General features: G+C 48.7%; 1 protein-coding gene across 1 annotated transcript in view; it reads left to right on the top strand.

Moving 5' to 3' along the window:
- The window catches only part of MERTK (MER proto-oncogene, tyrosine kinase), a 117,297-nt gene extending 103,723 nt beyond the window's left edge, over positions 1-13,574 (top strand). Inside the window, exons 16-19 of the mRNA XM_081254357.1 lie at positions 2,922-3,031; positions 4,789-4,948; positions 5,624-5,760; positions 12,535-13,574. Coding sequence (XP_081110483.1) covers positions 2,922-3,031; positions 4,789-4,948; positions 5,624-5,760; positions 12,535-13,048 — 921 coding nt within the window. The 3' untranslated portion in view covers positions 13,049-13,574. The remainder of the gene's footprint in view (positions 1-2,921; positions 3,032-4,788; positions 4,949-5,623; positions 5,761-12,534) is intronic.
- The last annotated feature ends 2,853 nt before the right edge of the window (positions 13,575-16,427 follow it).

Genomic DNA, 16,427 nt, shown 5'->3' with positions numbered 1-16,427 from the left:
TTGCCCTTCTGTATAAAGTATAGAATCAGTTCGTGTCTGCCAAGAGTACTGTTGTCGTCTGATGTTCTTCTGAACAGAATAACAAGGAAACAAGTACACAGCATTTTACTGACTCATGAATAGTTTCGATTTGCAAAAATATAAAGTATATCTCCAATGATGGAAACTCCCAGGTTTTATAAAAATTGAAAAGGAATGTTTTTAAAAGGAATGTAGTTTCATATGTTGACACTCTGTGGCCACATGTAAAGCTGAAAGTCACAAAATGCATCATAGACAAACTAGAAAATCAAGCTTTTATTCAAATCTCTACTGCCTTATCAGTCAGTTCCTTGGCAATAAATACCTCTGGTCCTGCTAGAGTGGCCCAAGACTAGGTCTCAGTCATATAAATGTGCTTCTTCAGCAGGACCTGGGTGCCATTCTGTCCTCTGTATGAATAGCACACCTGCTCTTCCAATCCATGAGCACTGGATACCTTTCCATTTATTTAGAAACTAATTTAATTCTTTCCTTTTGTAGTTCTCAGAGTATAAGTTTTGCACTTCTTCTGTTAAATTTATTCCTAAGTATTTTGTTGTTGATTCTTTTGCAGATGTTGTTTTCTTAATTTCATTTTCAGACAGTTCATTGTTAGTGTGTAGAAATGCAGTTGAGTTTTGTATGTCAATCTAGTATCCTGCAACCTTACTGACCTCATTTATTAGTTTTACCACACAATGATCTTTTAAATGACCTTTGGTCGCAGTCTGCAAGATTAACATAGTTCTGCTTGGAAAAAAATAACACAAATGAATAGCACCTGATATGCATTATACTTTCATGAATGTCAGCAGATTTGATATTTCTTAGCACCCAAATTCTTTCCTGGAAATTAGCATCCAGAAAATCAAATGCCCCAGATACATAGAACAGAGGTGTAAGGCTTTCATGCCTGATTTACTTATGTTTTTTTTAACAACTCCATTATGTAAGGGTAAAGGATAAAGCATTTTTGTTATATATACAGTCTGTGATTGACACGTGTCTTAGTTGAGAAATATAAATCATTAAAAATTCAGTGTCAGGACTTCCCTGGTGGTCCAGCGGTTAAGACTTCATGCTCCCAACTCAGGGGGCCTGGGTTCGATCCTTGGTCAGGGAACTAGATCCTGCATGCTTCAGCTAAGAGCCTGCATGCCACAGCTAAGACCCAGCACAGCCCAATAAAAAAAAAAAAAAAAAATTCAGTGTTTTCACGAGTACCACTTTAGAAGACTCATGTGCCATATAGAATAAACCATAAATCCAGTGCCTTGGGGAAGAATATATCATGGGTGGACCCATTTATGATTTCTAGGAACTTTGTGAACTCTTTTCTTTAGGGCTCTGACTGCAGTAAAACATTGAATTACTACACAGAAGTCTTCATTAGTCATCATCCTCTTAATCAGTCCCAACACGGCAGGTTTTCTAACATGCAGTCTGGTTTGATTTTTACAACATAGAAAAAAAACATTAGGCTGTTAAAACTTACAGGAAGGCCCTAGAGAAACAAAAATGAAAATTCCCGAATACTTACTTGTGGTACTTTGGTCCCATGATAAGGGGTAAAGACCATCCTACTTTCTGTCCAGAAGAAAAAAAGCCTCTTCTGAAACATTTCACAATAAAATGATACCAGATGTGGGTGCATAATTGGGAACAGCTCCTTCTCCATGGGCTTTTTGCTGTCAGAACATTAGATCCTCCCCCACTGCAGCCAGACCCCCCTTCTTTTCCTCTCTTTGTCCCACTGCCACTCAGAAGGACACAAGGATCGCATTTGAGCTCATAACTTGTGAAAAGAATGTTATTAACTGGCCACACACACACAATAAATTGTGGGCGGTATCTTTGGAATTGCATTAAAGTTATAAATTAATTTTTTAAAATACCTTTAAAGACGAGGAGAAGAAAATGTGAGACTTGCCAAGAAGTTTTAGGGTTTGTTGGTTTTTGTTTGTTTTTCATTTTTAAAACCTTATTTGTGACATTAGTGATATGGAAATTTCCTTGTTTCATGGCCACACTTCTAAGTCATAAAGCCATCATTTCACCCCCTCAAATGGAAGTAACTTGGTTTCCTTTTAAAAAATAATCCTGGGGGCTTCCCTGGTGGCACAGTGGTTGAGAGTCCGCCTGCCGATGCAGGGGAAACGGGTTCGTGCCCCGGTCCGGGAGGATCCCACATGCCGCGGAGCGGCTGGGCCCGTGAGCCATGGCCGCTGAGCCTGCGCATCCGGAGCCTGTGCTCCGCAGTGGGAGAGGCCACAACAGTGAGAGGCCTGCATACCACAAAAAATAAAAAAAAATAAATAAATAAAAAATAAAATAAAATAAAATAAAAATAAAAAATAAAAAATAATCCTGGACTTCCCTGGTGGCGCAGTGGTTAGGAATCTGCCTGCCCACGCAGGAGACACAGGTTCGGGCCATGGTCTGGGAAGATCCCGCATGCCGCAGAGCAGCTAAGCCTGTGCTCCACAACTACTGAGCCTGCTGCGCTCTAGAGCCCAGGAGCCACAACTACTGAAGCCTGCGTGCCACAACTACTGAAGGCTGCGTGCCTAGAGCCTGTGCTCCGCAACAAGAGAAGCCACTGCACTAAGCAGCCCACGCACCGCAACAAAGAGTAGCCCCTGCCCGCTGCAACTAGAGAAAGCCCAGGCGCAGCAACCAAGACCCAGCGCAGCCATAAATAAATAAATACATTCATTTATTTTAAAAAATCATAATAGTCTCTCAGGAATTCCCTGGTGGTCCAGTGGTTAGGACTCTGCGCTTTCAGTGCCAGGGCCCGGGTTCATTCCCTAGTCAGGGAACTAAGATCCTGCAAGCCACGTGGTGTGGCCAGAAAAAAAATAATAATCATCTGTCTCCTTGTGTCTTCCACCCCCTAGCATATTCCTCTGCAGACACTGTTGAAGTTCATGGTGGACATTGCCCAGGGAATGGAGTATCTGAGCAACAGGAACTTTCTTCATCGAGATTTAGCTGCTCGAAACTGCATGTAAGAGCCCTGGCCCATCCTGGAGTGGGTCGGACCTCATGGTGGTAGACATCTGTGGGCCTATGGGGTGGCCTGTTGATGTTAAAATATGGAGGAGGATTCGGCTTGGGAGGTGGCAGTGTGGCAGGCCCCGGAGATGGGGTTCCTACCGCCCTGACACAGGGCTGGGTGTTTGCTCGAGGGTTTTCACTGCCTCTGCCTCTAAGAGTCTGGCTGGCCTCCACAACGCCCCTGTGACTTCTTTTTTTTTTTTTTTTTTTTTTTTTTACTGGAGTACAGTTGATTTACAGTGTTGTGTTAGTTTCAGGTGTACAGCAAAGTGATCAGTTATACATATACATATAGCCACTCCTTTCTAGATTATTTTCCCATATAGACCATTACAGAGCAATGAGTAGAGTTCCCTGTGCCATACAGTAGGTCCTTATGAGTTATCTATCTTGTATAGTTTGGTGTGTTTATGTGTGACTGCACTCTCACTCAGCTAGGAGTACTGGGTGTGAACTTTGGGATCCTCCCCAACTGCCATCAGCTTATTGGGATCCAGAGTTACATATAAGTCAGCTGATCATGAAGACAGTAATGAAAATCATAATGGTTTTGTCCCTGAGGTTTCATGATACTGCCTTGTGAAGTACTTTTGTCCTGACTACACCAAAGCTTTCCTCTTGCAGCAGAGAGACAAGGGCTTATACAAGAACTTCGAACTTCACCTTCCCCATCTCTTCAGTCTATTTCAACAGCCATTATCTGCTGTAAATCTTCAAAAACAATAACTATTGCTTGATTTGAAATTTACTATTGCAAGAAGAGAGAGTGTTCCTTAAACGTATTGCTGTTATTCGTTTTTCTTCGTTGGACATGTGACAGTGGAGCCTGTCCCTCCTCCTAACCAACCCTGCCCCCCCGGCCCTCTGTCACTTTCGCCTCATTTTTGAAAACCCAGAAGGGGCTTGGTTTTGTTTTTCATTGAAATCATTTGTCTACCATGGAGGGAGAATCATGAAAACCTTTTCTTCCCCTTAACATTTCCTTCATGGTTTTCCCACGAGGTAGGGTGACCAGCTGTCTGGTTTGTCCAGAATTGAGGGATTTCCCAGGATGTGGGACTTTTAGTTTTAGACGTTAGTGTCAGGCAAAGAGGGACAAGGTAGTCGCCCTACCTCCAGACCACGCGTTCCTCCTCCTCCTCCTCTCCTTCTCGTCTAAGATCAATTTTAACTGCTTGGGCTGTAAATGCAATTGTATTCCTTTAATCTTCCAGTTAATTCCTCAGGTACCACCTGGCACCGTCTTAGCAGGAAGTCCAGTGTCCCCTGCTTACAGCACGTGCTTCCCCACCTCCCCCAAGCTGTCAAGTGGCTTACTTAATCTATGGAGCCAGGGCTGCTTCCAGACGTCAGGCAGGAAGGCTACTGGGCTCTAGATGAGTCTACCAGGGGGCACTGGCTTGGAGCTGCTGCTCTTTCTACTCCCGTGCCCCTCTGTTCCTCCAGCTGGCTCCATCCTCTGTGCCCAGGTGCCCTGGATGGTCCAGATTCCCACACAGACCAGAAGGGTAGAAAGTGATAACTCATCTGGTTCCCCCTCACTTGCTCTGCTATTGGTCCCAAAGCAGGACCCTCGCAGGCTGCGGGGTCTCTATCTTTTGGTTACTCATTGTGAATGTTTTCAGCTGCATCAGGGGCAGACCTGTGATTTAAGGCTTTGCCTCTGAGGTCGCTGAGGACGTGAACTCACTCCGTCGCTCTCTGTAGGTTGCGAGATGACATGACTGTCTGTGTCGCGGACTTTGGCCTCTCTAAGAAGATTTACAGTGGCGACTACTACCGCCAGGGCCGCATCGCTAAGATGCCTGTGAAATGGATCGCCATAGAGAGTCTCGCGGACCGAGTATACACCAGTAAAAGTGACGTGGTACGTACGTACAGAGTTTTGATTCGGGGCCCCGCATTGCAAAGAGGAAGGCGTGCTGAAAGAGATGACTTAAGCCGGTGATGCAGGACATCTTACTCTTTGATCAGCTGAGGATTGGGGCATGCTCACACTTTTCTTTATTTATCGCTCCATGCTTTAATTCAGGCGGCACATTAGATTCTGGTGAAGTAGCCTGACATTCAGAGGATGGCAAAGGCCCTTAACTTATTTCCACTTGCCTCTGCTACAGTATAGTGACTCATTGCCTGCAACTAAGATGTTTCATATGCACATTAAATTAAATGAATTCATCCCATGGCTGTTTGGAGCTAAGATGCTGTATAAAAGGTGCTGTGTATTCATACCCTTAACCAGAGATCAGGAAAAGAAAGCACTTGCCGACAACAGTAGGAACAGAACGTTAAACAGAGCACTGACGTGACACAAGGCTAGATCTGCCTTTGTCTCATTTCCCAAACAGCTTTAGTAAAAATGGGGAACTGTGACGTTCCGACCCCACGTTACTGCCGTTTTGGGAGAGCGGCGTATCTCAAACATAATTGTCAGCTTTGTGCGTGACCGCCGGGGCTCTAAGGAAATGACCTTTCCCCATGAAAAGGTCCATTCAGCCCTTCTGGAAAGACTTGCATCCTGACGTTGTCGCTTTGTCCTTAGTGGGCATTTGGCGTGACCATGTGGGAAATAGCCACACGAGGAATGACCCCCTATCCTGGAGTCCAGAACCACGAAATATATGACTATCTGCTCCACGGCCACAGGCTGAAACAGCCAGAGGACTGCTTGGATGAACTGTGAGTCAGCTGCTTTTCATCTCGGGGTACCCTGCAAAGACCTGGGGACACACCGCCATAGTGGGTGGGGACACTTAGCCAGGCGGATGTGGGCAGAAGATGACACACGCAGATGTCTGGGACAGGAGCCTCTCCTGGTGTGGGAAGCGGTGTGTGCACATCTCCGGTGAGCCCGCACGTGTTCTGAAGTTCCGTAAGCCCCTCTAGGAAATACAGTCGGCCCTCTGTATGGGTGGATGCAGAACCCACAGATACGGGGGGGCCAACTACTGTAAGGGACTTGAGCATCTGCAGATTTTGGTATCTGCTGGGGCTTCTGGAACCAATCTGTCATGGATACCGAGGGATGACTGTATATCCTATAGATAAATAGGTCGACTTTACAATGCATGAGGTACTTGGAGGATTTTCTGCCCTCTTTTGCTGCAGTCATGCTTCTCTTTTCATTCAACATCTTAAACAAACCAATCACAGGAATACCTTGAATCAGGAAATTTAGAAATCTAAGCCAGTAACTTTGCTTTCAGGCTGGTCATCAGAACTGCTTAGGGGATATTCTAAGAATGTGATTCCTCAGCCCTGTGCCTGGAGATTGTGATTCTCTTGGTACAGAACAGGCCCAGAAATGTATGTTTTAAAACTATCCCAGGGATGGACTTCCCTGGTGGTGCAGTGGTTAGGAATCCGCCTGCCAACCCTGCAGGGGACATGGGTTCGAGCCCTGGTCCAGGAAGCTCCCACATGCTGTGGAGCAACTAAGCCCGTGCACCACAGCTACCGAGCCTGCACTCTAGAGCTCACGAGCCACAACTACTGAGCCCATGAGCCACAACTATTGAGGCCGCGTGCCACAGCTACTGAAGCCCATGCCCCTAGATCCCGTGCTCCACAGCAAGAGAAGCCACAGCAATGAGAAGCCCGCGCACCGCAACAAAGACCCAACGCAGCCAAAAATAACTAAATGAATAAATAAATTTATAAAAATAATAATATTGTTAAAAAAAATAAAAAACTATCCCAGGGAGACTGTACACTCAGCCGGCGTGAGACCCCCCCCAGCTCCCAGCGTGCAGGACCACAGTGCCCTTCCCATCCCAACAGGCCCCTCTCTTCGGGGTGGACAGTACGGGGAGAGGCCTGGGACTTGGAGTCAGAGAGGCCAGGCTCTGCCTCCTAACTAGCCACGTTTGTGGCCACTGCAGCTGACTTGACCGCTCCGTGCCACGTGATCAGCCACCAAAAAAGTATAGTCACGTATTCTGCAGAGGTATTTGGAGGGTTAACAAAGAAGTGTGTGGAGTGCTCAGCCTGCAGGGAGCACGCACGGTAAGTGTCACATATGGTGCCCGCGATTAATAACATCTTTACAAGTCGATCCCCTCCCAAACACCTTGCCGACTTTTAAAACATCGTTTCTTGGGGCACTGCCTCTAGCTTGGTGATCCGAACCTTCCTAATGATGAGTCTGTCCCCAGCGTAACAGGGGTCGTGGGCTCGGAGAGGGGCATTCTCACCGTGGTTAGCAAGAACATTTCAGGACCGTGGGCCTGCGTGGGCTCCGCCGTGGAACGCCGGGCTGTGCTGCTCGGGCAGGTGGGCCCGTGCAGGACTCCACACACGCGCACCCACACTCACACTCACACTCTGGCCCTGCTTCCTCGGACCAGTGAGAAGGCCCCGGTCAGTTTGCACATGGGCCTCCCAGATCCACCGCGGCCAAACAGAAGGAAAGTTTTTTTTTGATCAGAGCCTCGCACTGCTTGCGGGGGGGCGGTGGTAGTGGTGGTGGTGAGTATGGTTGTAAATCCATAACGTTTAGAAGAGAAACAGAAGTCACAAGCCCTTTAAAAGAAACATCATAAAATCCTAATTCAATTAGATCTGAGGCTTCACGGTCGTTTCTGAAAGGGCCACATGAATGAGATGTTTGCTTCTGCAAATGAGGAAGCCATTTCTGTCAAACAATATTGAATGGAGACTTTTGTGGCTGTTTCTGTCTTGGCTTCTTTGGTGCTCCAGGAGAAGTTGATTATCTGGGGTCTTAGCAAGGTCTAAGCTGTGTCACGTTGTGGTTTTAGATGCTGCGTGTAGAGCCATGACCAGGGAATGCTGAGTCGGTTTTTGAGAGGTGGTTTTTTAGGTGAAAGAGTTGCAGTGTCAGCAGTGCCCTGCGGCTGGGGGAGGGAGGCTGGGGAAAAGCAGGAGGAAGCAGCGGCTCTGCGGTCCCCACGCCCAGGCTGTTTCCTCACACCGCAGGCTCGCAGAGGCTCTGGTGAGCCAAGCCCGCTTCCCAGGTCCCCTCTGAGTCTGGATGCTGGCGAACGACAGCATTCCCCAGAGAGCTCTCTGCATTTCCGTATCTGGGGTCTTTTCTTTGAAAACTGAGGCGGATATTTCAGCGCATCTCTGTTTTCTGTCTCACCGTAGTGGAGATGAGTTGACTCCTGTGTTTCGTTGCCCCTCGGTCATTTTACAGTCAACCCTGAGAAATAACAGGGTGTGCTTGGAGCCCCGCTCCCCGGTCCTGCCCACTGAGGGCCACCTCTTCTTACGGCATCACCCCCACCTCTGAATGACCAGGCCCCCATCACCCAAGAGGCCGCTCTGGGTGGTGCTCCCATCACCTCCGGGGGACCTTTCCTCGGCCGAACTCACAGCCTCCCAGCTGCAGCCACTGTGGTTCGTGGCACCGGCCCTCGGTCTCCTCGTCTCCAGGGTGACACGCGGAGGCCACCTTGTTCTTTCTTATCCCACTGGGTCCCCACAGCCAGCAGATGTCTTTCAGGGTCCCCCTCCCCTCCATTCCTTCTCCCAGTACAAGCGTGCCTCCCAGATATTGGGGGTTCAGCTCCAGAGCACTGCAGTAGAGTGAGTCACAGGAATTTTTCGGTTTCCCGGTGCATATAAAAGTTATGATTACTGGGCTTCCCTGGTGGCGCAGTGGTTGAGAGTCCGCCTGCCGATGCAGGGGACACGGGTTCGTGCCCCGGTCCGGGAGGATCCCACATGCCGCGGAGCGGCTGGGCCCGTGAGCCATGGCCGCTGAGCCTGCGCGTCCGGAGCCTGTGCTCCGCAACGGGAGAGGCCACGACAGTGAGAGGCCCGCGTACCGCAAAAAAAAAAAAAAAAAAAAAAAGTTATGATTACTGTAATGTAGTCTGTTAAGTGTGCAATAGCATTATGTCTAGAAAATGGTGTACATACCTTAATTTTAAAAACACTCTGTGGGGACTTCCCTGGTTGTCCAGTGGCTGAGGCTCTGTGCTCCCAAGGCAGGAGGCCCGGGTTCGATCCCTGGTCAGGGAACTAGATCCCACATGCCACAGCTAAGAGTTCGCATGCCACAACTAAGACCTGGCGCAGCCAAATAAATAAATATTTTTTAAAAGAAACACTTTAGGGCTTCCCTGGTGGCGCAGTGGTTGAGAGTCCGCCTGCCGATGCAGGGATGCAGGGGACACGGGTTCGTGCCCTGGTCCGGGAAGATCCCACATGCCGCGGAGCGGCTGGGCCCGTGAGCCATGGCCGCTGAGCCTGCGCATCCGGAGCCTGTGCTCCGCAACGGGAGGGACCACAACAGTGAGAGGCCCGCATACCGCAAAAAAAAAAAAAAAAAAAAAAGAAAAGAAACACTTTATTGCTAAAAAATGCTAACCATCCTCGGAGCCTTCAGCAAGTCATAATCTTTTTGCCGGTGGAGGGTCTCGCCTCAATGTTGGTGGCTGCTGACTGATCAGGGTGGTGGCTACTGAAGGTTGGGATGGCCGTGGCAATTTATTAAAATAAGACAACAGTGAAGTTTGCTGCATCGATCTACTCTTTCTTTCATCAACGATTTCTCTGTAGCATGCAGTGCTGTCTGATAGCATTTTACCCACAGGAGAACTTCATTCAGACTTGGAGTCAGTCCTCTCATACCCTGCTGCTGCTTTATCAACTCAGCTTATATAATATTCTAAATCCTTTATTGTCATTTCAACAATCTTCACAGCATCTGCACCAGGAGTAGATTCCATCTCAGGAAACCACTTTCGTTGCTCATCCATGAGAAGCAACTCCTTATCCATTAAAATTTCATCGTAAAATGGCAGCAATTCAGGGAATTCCCTGGCAGTCCAGTAGTTAGGACTCCACACTTTCACTGCCGAGGGCCCAGGTTGATCCCTGGTTGGGAAACTAAGATCCCGCAAGCTGCTCCGTGCAGCCAAAAAAAAAAAAAAACAGGTTAAAATTGCAGCAGTTCAGTCGCATCTTCAGGCTCCACTTCTAACTCTAGTTCCCTTGCTCTCCCCCCACATCTGCAGTGACTTCTTCTAGTGAAGCCTTGAACCCCTTGAAGTCATCCATGAGGGTTGGAATCAACTTCTTTTCAAACTCCTGTGTATGTTGATATTTTGATCTCTTGCCATGAATCACAGATGTTCTTAATGGCATCTAGAATGGTGAATCTTTTCAAGAAGGTTTTCACTTTACTTTGTTCAGATTCATTAGAGGAATCTCTTACCCATGGCAACTCTAGCTTTACAAAATATATTTCTTTTTTTTTTTTTTTTTTTTGCGGTACGCGGGCCTCTCACTGCTGTGGCCTCTCCCGTTGTGGAGCACAGGCTCCGGACACGCAGGCTCAGCGGCCATGGCTCACGGGCCCAGCCGCTCCGCGGCATGTGGGATCTTCCCGGACCGGGGCACGAACCCGCGTCCCCTGCATCGGCAGGCAGACTCTCAACCACTGCGTAGGGCCTTGCTTTGGATTGGGCTTTGGCTTAAGAGAATGTTGTGGCTGGTTTGATCTTCTATCCAGACCACTCAGACTCTCCACATCAGCAATAAGGCCATTTTGCTTTCTCATCATTCATGTGTTCACTGGAGTAGTGCCTTTTAATTTCCTTCAAGAACTTTTCCTTTGCATCCACGACTGGGCCGTTTGGCACTAGAGGCCTAGCTCTCCGGCTGTCTCAGCTTTGGACACGCCTTCCTCACTAAGCTTAATCATTTCTAGCTTACTTAAAAGTGAGAGACCTGTGACTCTTCCTTTCAGTTGAACGCTTAGAAGCCGTTCTAGGGTTATTAATTGGCGTAATTTCACTATTGTTGTGTCTCAGGGAATAGAAAGGCCCAGGCAGAAGGAGAGAGGCAGAGGATGGCCGGTCGGTGGAGCAGTCAGAACAGGCACAACGTACTTTGATTGAATCTGCTGTCTTACGTGGACACACTTTGTGGCACCTCAAAAATATTATCATAGTAACATCAAAGATCACTGATCACAGGTCACCCTAACAAACATAACAATAATGGAAAAAGTTTGAAATATTGTCAGAATTACCAAACTGTGACACAGCGACACCAAGTGAGCAAATGCTCCTGGAAAAATGGCACCAATAGACTTGCTCAATGCAGAGTTGCCACAAACCTTCAACTGGGGAAAAAAAAAAAAAAAACACACAGTATCTTTGGAGTGTGATAAAACGAAGTGCAATAAAACGGAGTCTGCTAGTACCGTCAGACCACAGAGGTCCAGGGCTTGGCGGGTCCTGGGGGTGGTGACACTTGTGGGAACTTTGGCGCATTGACATCCACAGTATATGTACGTGAACGAGCGGGTCCCTGTTTCCTACAGGGGAGTGCAGGCTCCTCTGTCTCCTGTCTTGTTCTTCTCATCACCCCCAGGATCCTAATACATCCTTCGGGTGACATCCAAAGCAACTTTCCTAAAATTATCATCTGGTCATGGGAATGCACCAAAGCACAATCTTTCTGTGGTTCCCCCTTGCCCATAGGGTAGAACCTAAACCCGTCAGGGTCTGACCCATGGCTAGCAGGTCTGCTCAGTGGTTAAGAACATGGGCTCTGGCGTCAGACACTCTCTGATGTGGGTCAGAGCTTCACCCTCGTCCTGGGGCCAAGCATCACGCTCTCAGGATCCTCCTCTGTAAAATGGGGATCCCAGTACCTGTGTGTGGGCTCGTGCTGCTAAGCAGGCTAGTATCTCTAAAAATGCCTTACGGGGCTTCCCTGGTGGCGCAGTGGTTGAGAATCTGCCTGCCGATGCAGGGGACGCGGGTTCGTGCCCCGGTCCGGGAAGATCCCGCATGCCGCGGAGCGGCTGGGTCCGTGAGCCGTGGCCGCTGAGCCTGCGCGTCCGGAGCCTGCGCTCCACTACCGGAGAGGCCGCGATGGTGAGAGGCCCGCGCACCGCGATGGAGAGTGGCCCCCGCTTGCCGCGGCTAGGGAGAGCCCTCGTACAGAGGCGAAGACCCAACACAGCAAAAATAAATAAATTAATTAAAAAATAATAATAAAAGTACCTTACACGATGGCTGTCAGATAGGAAATGCCGATGACAGGTCCGCGGTTATTATTTTTACTGGAGGAGGTCGAAGTCACGGAGAAGAGCAGGGGCCCCAGAGCGTTTCTCCTTCACGGAGCAGCATCAGGTGGCCGAGGTTCAGCAGCCCTACACGCGCCACGAAGCTGCGGCCGCCTCAAGTCAGGGTCTGTCCCAGCCCAGGGCTCACCTGCCGCCGTCACAGCACTGCCCTTTTCTTCACACACCTGCCCACGCCAGCCCCCCTCTGGATTTCATTCCTCGAGCCTCCCAAGGCCTGGAGCGACGGTGAGTGTGGAGCTGGCGCTGACACCTGTCTGCTCCCAGGACCCCCGCTCCCCTCCCCCTCCCCCAGCCCCTCCACTCCCACCTGAGTGGGAGAAGCAGGGGCGGATTGCACGTGGGCTGTGCGTGCTGCGCCAGGAGATAACACTCTTCTTCGCCTCTAGGTATGAAGTCATGCACTCGTGCTGGAGAGCTGAGCCCTTGGACCGCCCCACCTTCTCAATGCTGAGGCTGCAGCTAGAAAAGCTCTTGCAAAGCCTGCCTGAAGTTCAGGACGAAGCCGACATCATTTACGTCAACACACAGTTTCTGGGGAGCTGCGAGGGCCCGGCGGAGGGCTCGGCACTTGCTCAGCTGGACGTGAACATCCATCCCGACTTGGTCATTGCTTCTTGCACACCCGGCGCCACCGTCAGCGTGGTCACCGCAGAAGTCCATGACAACAGACCTCACGAGGGGAGGTACATCCTGAACGGGGTCAGCGAGGGCTGGGAAGAGCAGGCTCCTCCTGCCCCAGCGATGGGGACGGCGGGAAGGAACGGTGTTTTACTGGAGGACAGGCTGGGAAGGAATGGGGTCTCCTGGTCCCAGTCCAGCACGCTGCCCTTGGGGAGCCCAGTGTCAGATGAACTCTTATTTGCCGACGACTCCTCAGAAGACTCAGAAGTCCTCGTGTGAGGAGAGCTGAGACACATTCCCAAATCCTGGAAAATCCGCCTTACGAGAACCCACATACACTCGATGTTTTTGGTATTTGTCTTCCTTACCAAGTCAATACCCTGGCCCGAGAGCACCACGTGAATGTTGTCAACTAAGTCATCGTTTAGAATACGTAACATATATTTATTTAAAGAGAAAATATCTATATGTATATGGTGGAAAGAGACAAAGATATTCTATTTTAATAAAAGATGACTTATGTCACTTTTCTGGATGATCTTAACATTTAAGCTCTAACAGCCCCACCTCCACAGCAGTTCCTGGATGTTCACGTTGGCACAGAGTTGTTTTTTTAAAGTTCTTTTCCTTTTTCATGACTATTAAATATGTGTAAAATAAAATGCCATATTTGCCTTTGCTTCTACTCTTAAGAAAAATCTGGTATTCCCACCTGAATCATCTCTTTGATAAGAGTGATTCATTTCATATTTAAAGTTTTATAACTGATGAATTCTCCAATCTGGCTTCCTAATAAAATATGAATGAGGAAAGATGCGTGGTACTTACTTGAGACTTGGAAAGACATGGCCACTGGCTGCCTCAGTGCCCTTGCAAAGGAATTCCCTTGAGGCCTGGCCCTCGATGCAATTGCTCTGACCACTCGACATTTTTTTTTAAAGACATGGAAAAACCACTCCAGACAGCCCAAAGATGAAGAACAAAAAAATATTAGAGGGTTGAAAAATACAATCTGAGTGGAAAGATTTAAAATAAATTGTAGAAGGGACTTCCCTGGCGGTCTAGTGGTCAGGACTCTGCCCTTCCACTGCAGGAGGCACAGGTTCAATCCCTGATCAGGGAACTAAGATCCTACATGCCGCGTGGCACGGCTAAAAAAAAAAAAAAAAAAAAAAAAATTCTAGAAGAGAGTCCAAGAGGTTAAGCGCTTTTCTGTGGGAAGGCGAGACTCGTAGGAGGGAGACGCGGGCAGTGGACAGGGAACAAGCTTAGAGCTTAGGACCCCTGAGTTCATGTCCTGGCTCTGCTGGGTCATAACAGCCATTGCTGGTTGAGCACTTGTTATGTCTCAAGCGCTTTATGTGAACTGTACATTAATCTGTACATCATTAACGTGGGTACCAGTGCCATCATCACGCGTGGGCCAGGAAACAGAGGCTGGGAAGGTTGAGGGCCTGCTATGGCCCGTGTCTAGAGAGGGCGGGAGCCAGAATTCAGAACAAAGGAATCCAGTTCTGGCTGGCTCTAAGCATGTGATTTGGGGGTCTGTTCTAGAGCCTCTCGACCTTTTAACTTTTTTTAACAAACACATAGATAGCCCTTAGTATGTGGCCAGGCCTGGCAGTCATTTAATCCTCCTAACAGCTCTACCAGGTAGGTACTACTGTTATCTCCATGTCACAGATCGGCAGACTGAGGCAAGAGGAGGCTCACTTACTCTGCTAGTAAAGCAGTAGACTGATGTGGTCAGTTTCAGTGTTGATCCCTTCAGCCCCCAGGGCAGCCACACAGGCACAGGGCCACTGGCATCCCCAGGTCTGTTGCATTTGGGAGTAGCCTCACCCAAGCCACTGCAGCCTGCAGGGATCAGTGTGTGGCCCTCACAGTCTGGGTCCTGGTCCCGGATGCCAGCCCAGAGGCCCCAGTCTCCAGGGTCTGCCAGCTCTATTGTTACTGTGAAATGCTCCAGACAAGAAAGTTTCCTACTGGTGGTAACTATTGAGAATGTCTTGATCGGGAACTGACTGGCTAGTTCAAGCAAAAAAACCCAAGGTAAAAAGGTACGTTCGCGGGGACTGCCCTAGTGGTCCAGTGGTTAGGACTCTGTGCTTCCACTGCAAGGGGCACGGGTTTGATCCCTGCTCAGGGAACTAAGATCCTGCAAGCCGTGCAGCCCCCCCCCAAAAAAAGGTATGTTCAGGACTTCCTGGTGGCACAGTGGTTAAGACTCTGTGCTCCCAATGCAGAGGGCCTGGGTTCGATCCCTGGTCAGGGAACTGCATCCCACATGCATGCTGCAACTAAGAGTTTGCATGCTGCAACTAAGAGTTTGCATGCCACAACTAAGGAGCTGGTGATCCACAACTAAGGAGCCAATGAGCCACAACTAAGGAGGCCGCCACTGCAACTAAGGAGCACACATGCCGCAACTAAGGAGCACACATGCTGCAACTAAGGAGCCCATGAGCCACAACTAAGGAGCCCACCTGCTGCAACTAAGACCCAGCGCAACCAAATAAATAAATTAAATAAATATATTTTTTAAAAGTATATTTGCATCTGTAAGATAAATGAGCAAATTGAAAAACATACTTGGGAGTTTCATACACATTTAATATTAAATATCTAAACTAATACACTTTGTGTTTTGTGTTCTAATTTTAATTACATCATGTAAACAAATATATAATGAATAGGTCATCAAATGCCCACAGCCCCTCAAATCCTGTCCAGTTTGCTCAGTATATGCCGTGTGGCCTGAGAAGGGCTGGAAAGCCTGGGCCAGTTCTGCTGTAGAGAGAAAGCTGTGACTTCCGGCTTTTCCTGAGACATTAACAAACATGGCAGAGAAATTCACTTCAACCCCACAGCGATGCTCCAGGGCCTTGGGTAAATGGGGCGTGATGGGCAGAACTCCCATCCCAGCCTCCTTTTCCCAACAGGAGAATGGAGCCAGACTACCCTTGTTCACTTAAAGTCTCCTCCCTGAGACCGTGGTACCACCATGTTCTTCTCTCAGCCACGCTGGAATGTTTGAAAGAAGTAACTTTCAGAGGACCCGATCCCTGGCAAAGTCTTGTATAGACTTCTGAGCATGAACTGAACATAGCCCTTCAAGTTCTCTTTTGAATAAACTCAAATTACTTTTGTAAGTGACTCTTATGGGCAAAAAGTCTGGGAGAGAAAACAGGGAGAAACAAGTCAGTCATTCTCTTCAGCCGGGCTGGGACAGGGCTGGGGAGAGCAAGAGAAATAAACAAATACCAGAAATACTTGTGACCTACAGGTGAGACTAGCCCTGCCTTGGGAGGGTTATTTTTTCCTCCCTTCCCTCCCTCCCCCTCCCCACCTCTCTCCTTTTTTCTTCTTTCCTTTTCTTTTCTCCCCTCCTCCCCACCCCCCTTTCCATTCCTTTTTCTGGCCTTTCTTTCTGAGTAGAAAGGAGAAGTGAGAAGAATCAGGGCCTCAGGAGTCAGACCACGCAGCCAGCAGCAAGGGCTGGACAGGAACCAGTCCTGTGAGCATTCCTTGGGCAATCTTGGTCAGGTCACTGCTCTCCCAGAGCCCAAGTGTCCATCAGTGTACAGTAAAGATTGCAACACCTTCTCCTGCACCCCCTGTAGGAAGGGGAGGTGGCAGGTCCTTGAAAGGACCTTAT

This window comes from Mesoplodon bidens, assembly GCF_964165515.1.
Source record: "Mesoplodon bidens genome assembly, chromosome: 14".
NCBI lineage: Eukaryota > Metazoa > Chordata > Mammalia > Artiodactyla > Ziphiidae > Mesoplodon > Mesoplodon bidens.
This window is presented reverse-complemented; position numbering and strand designations above follow the sequence as displayed.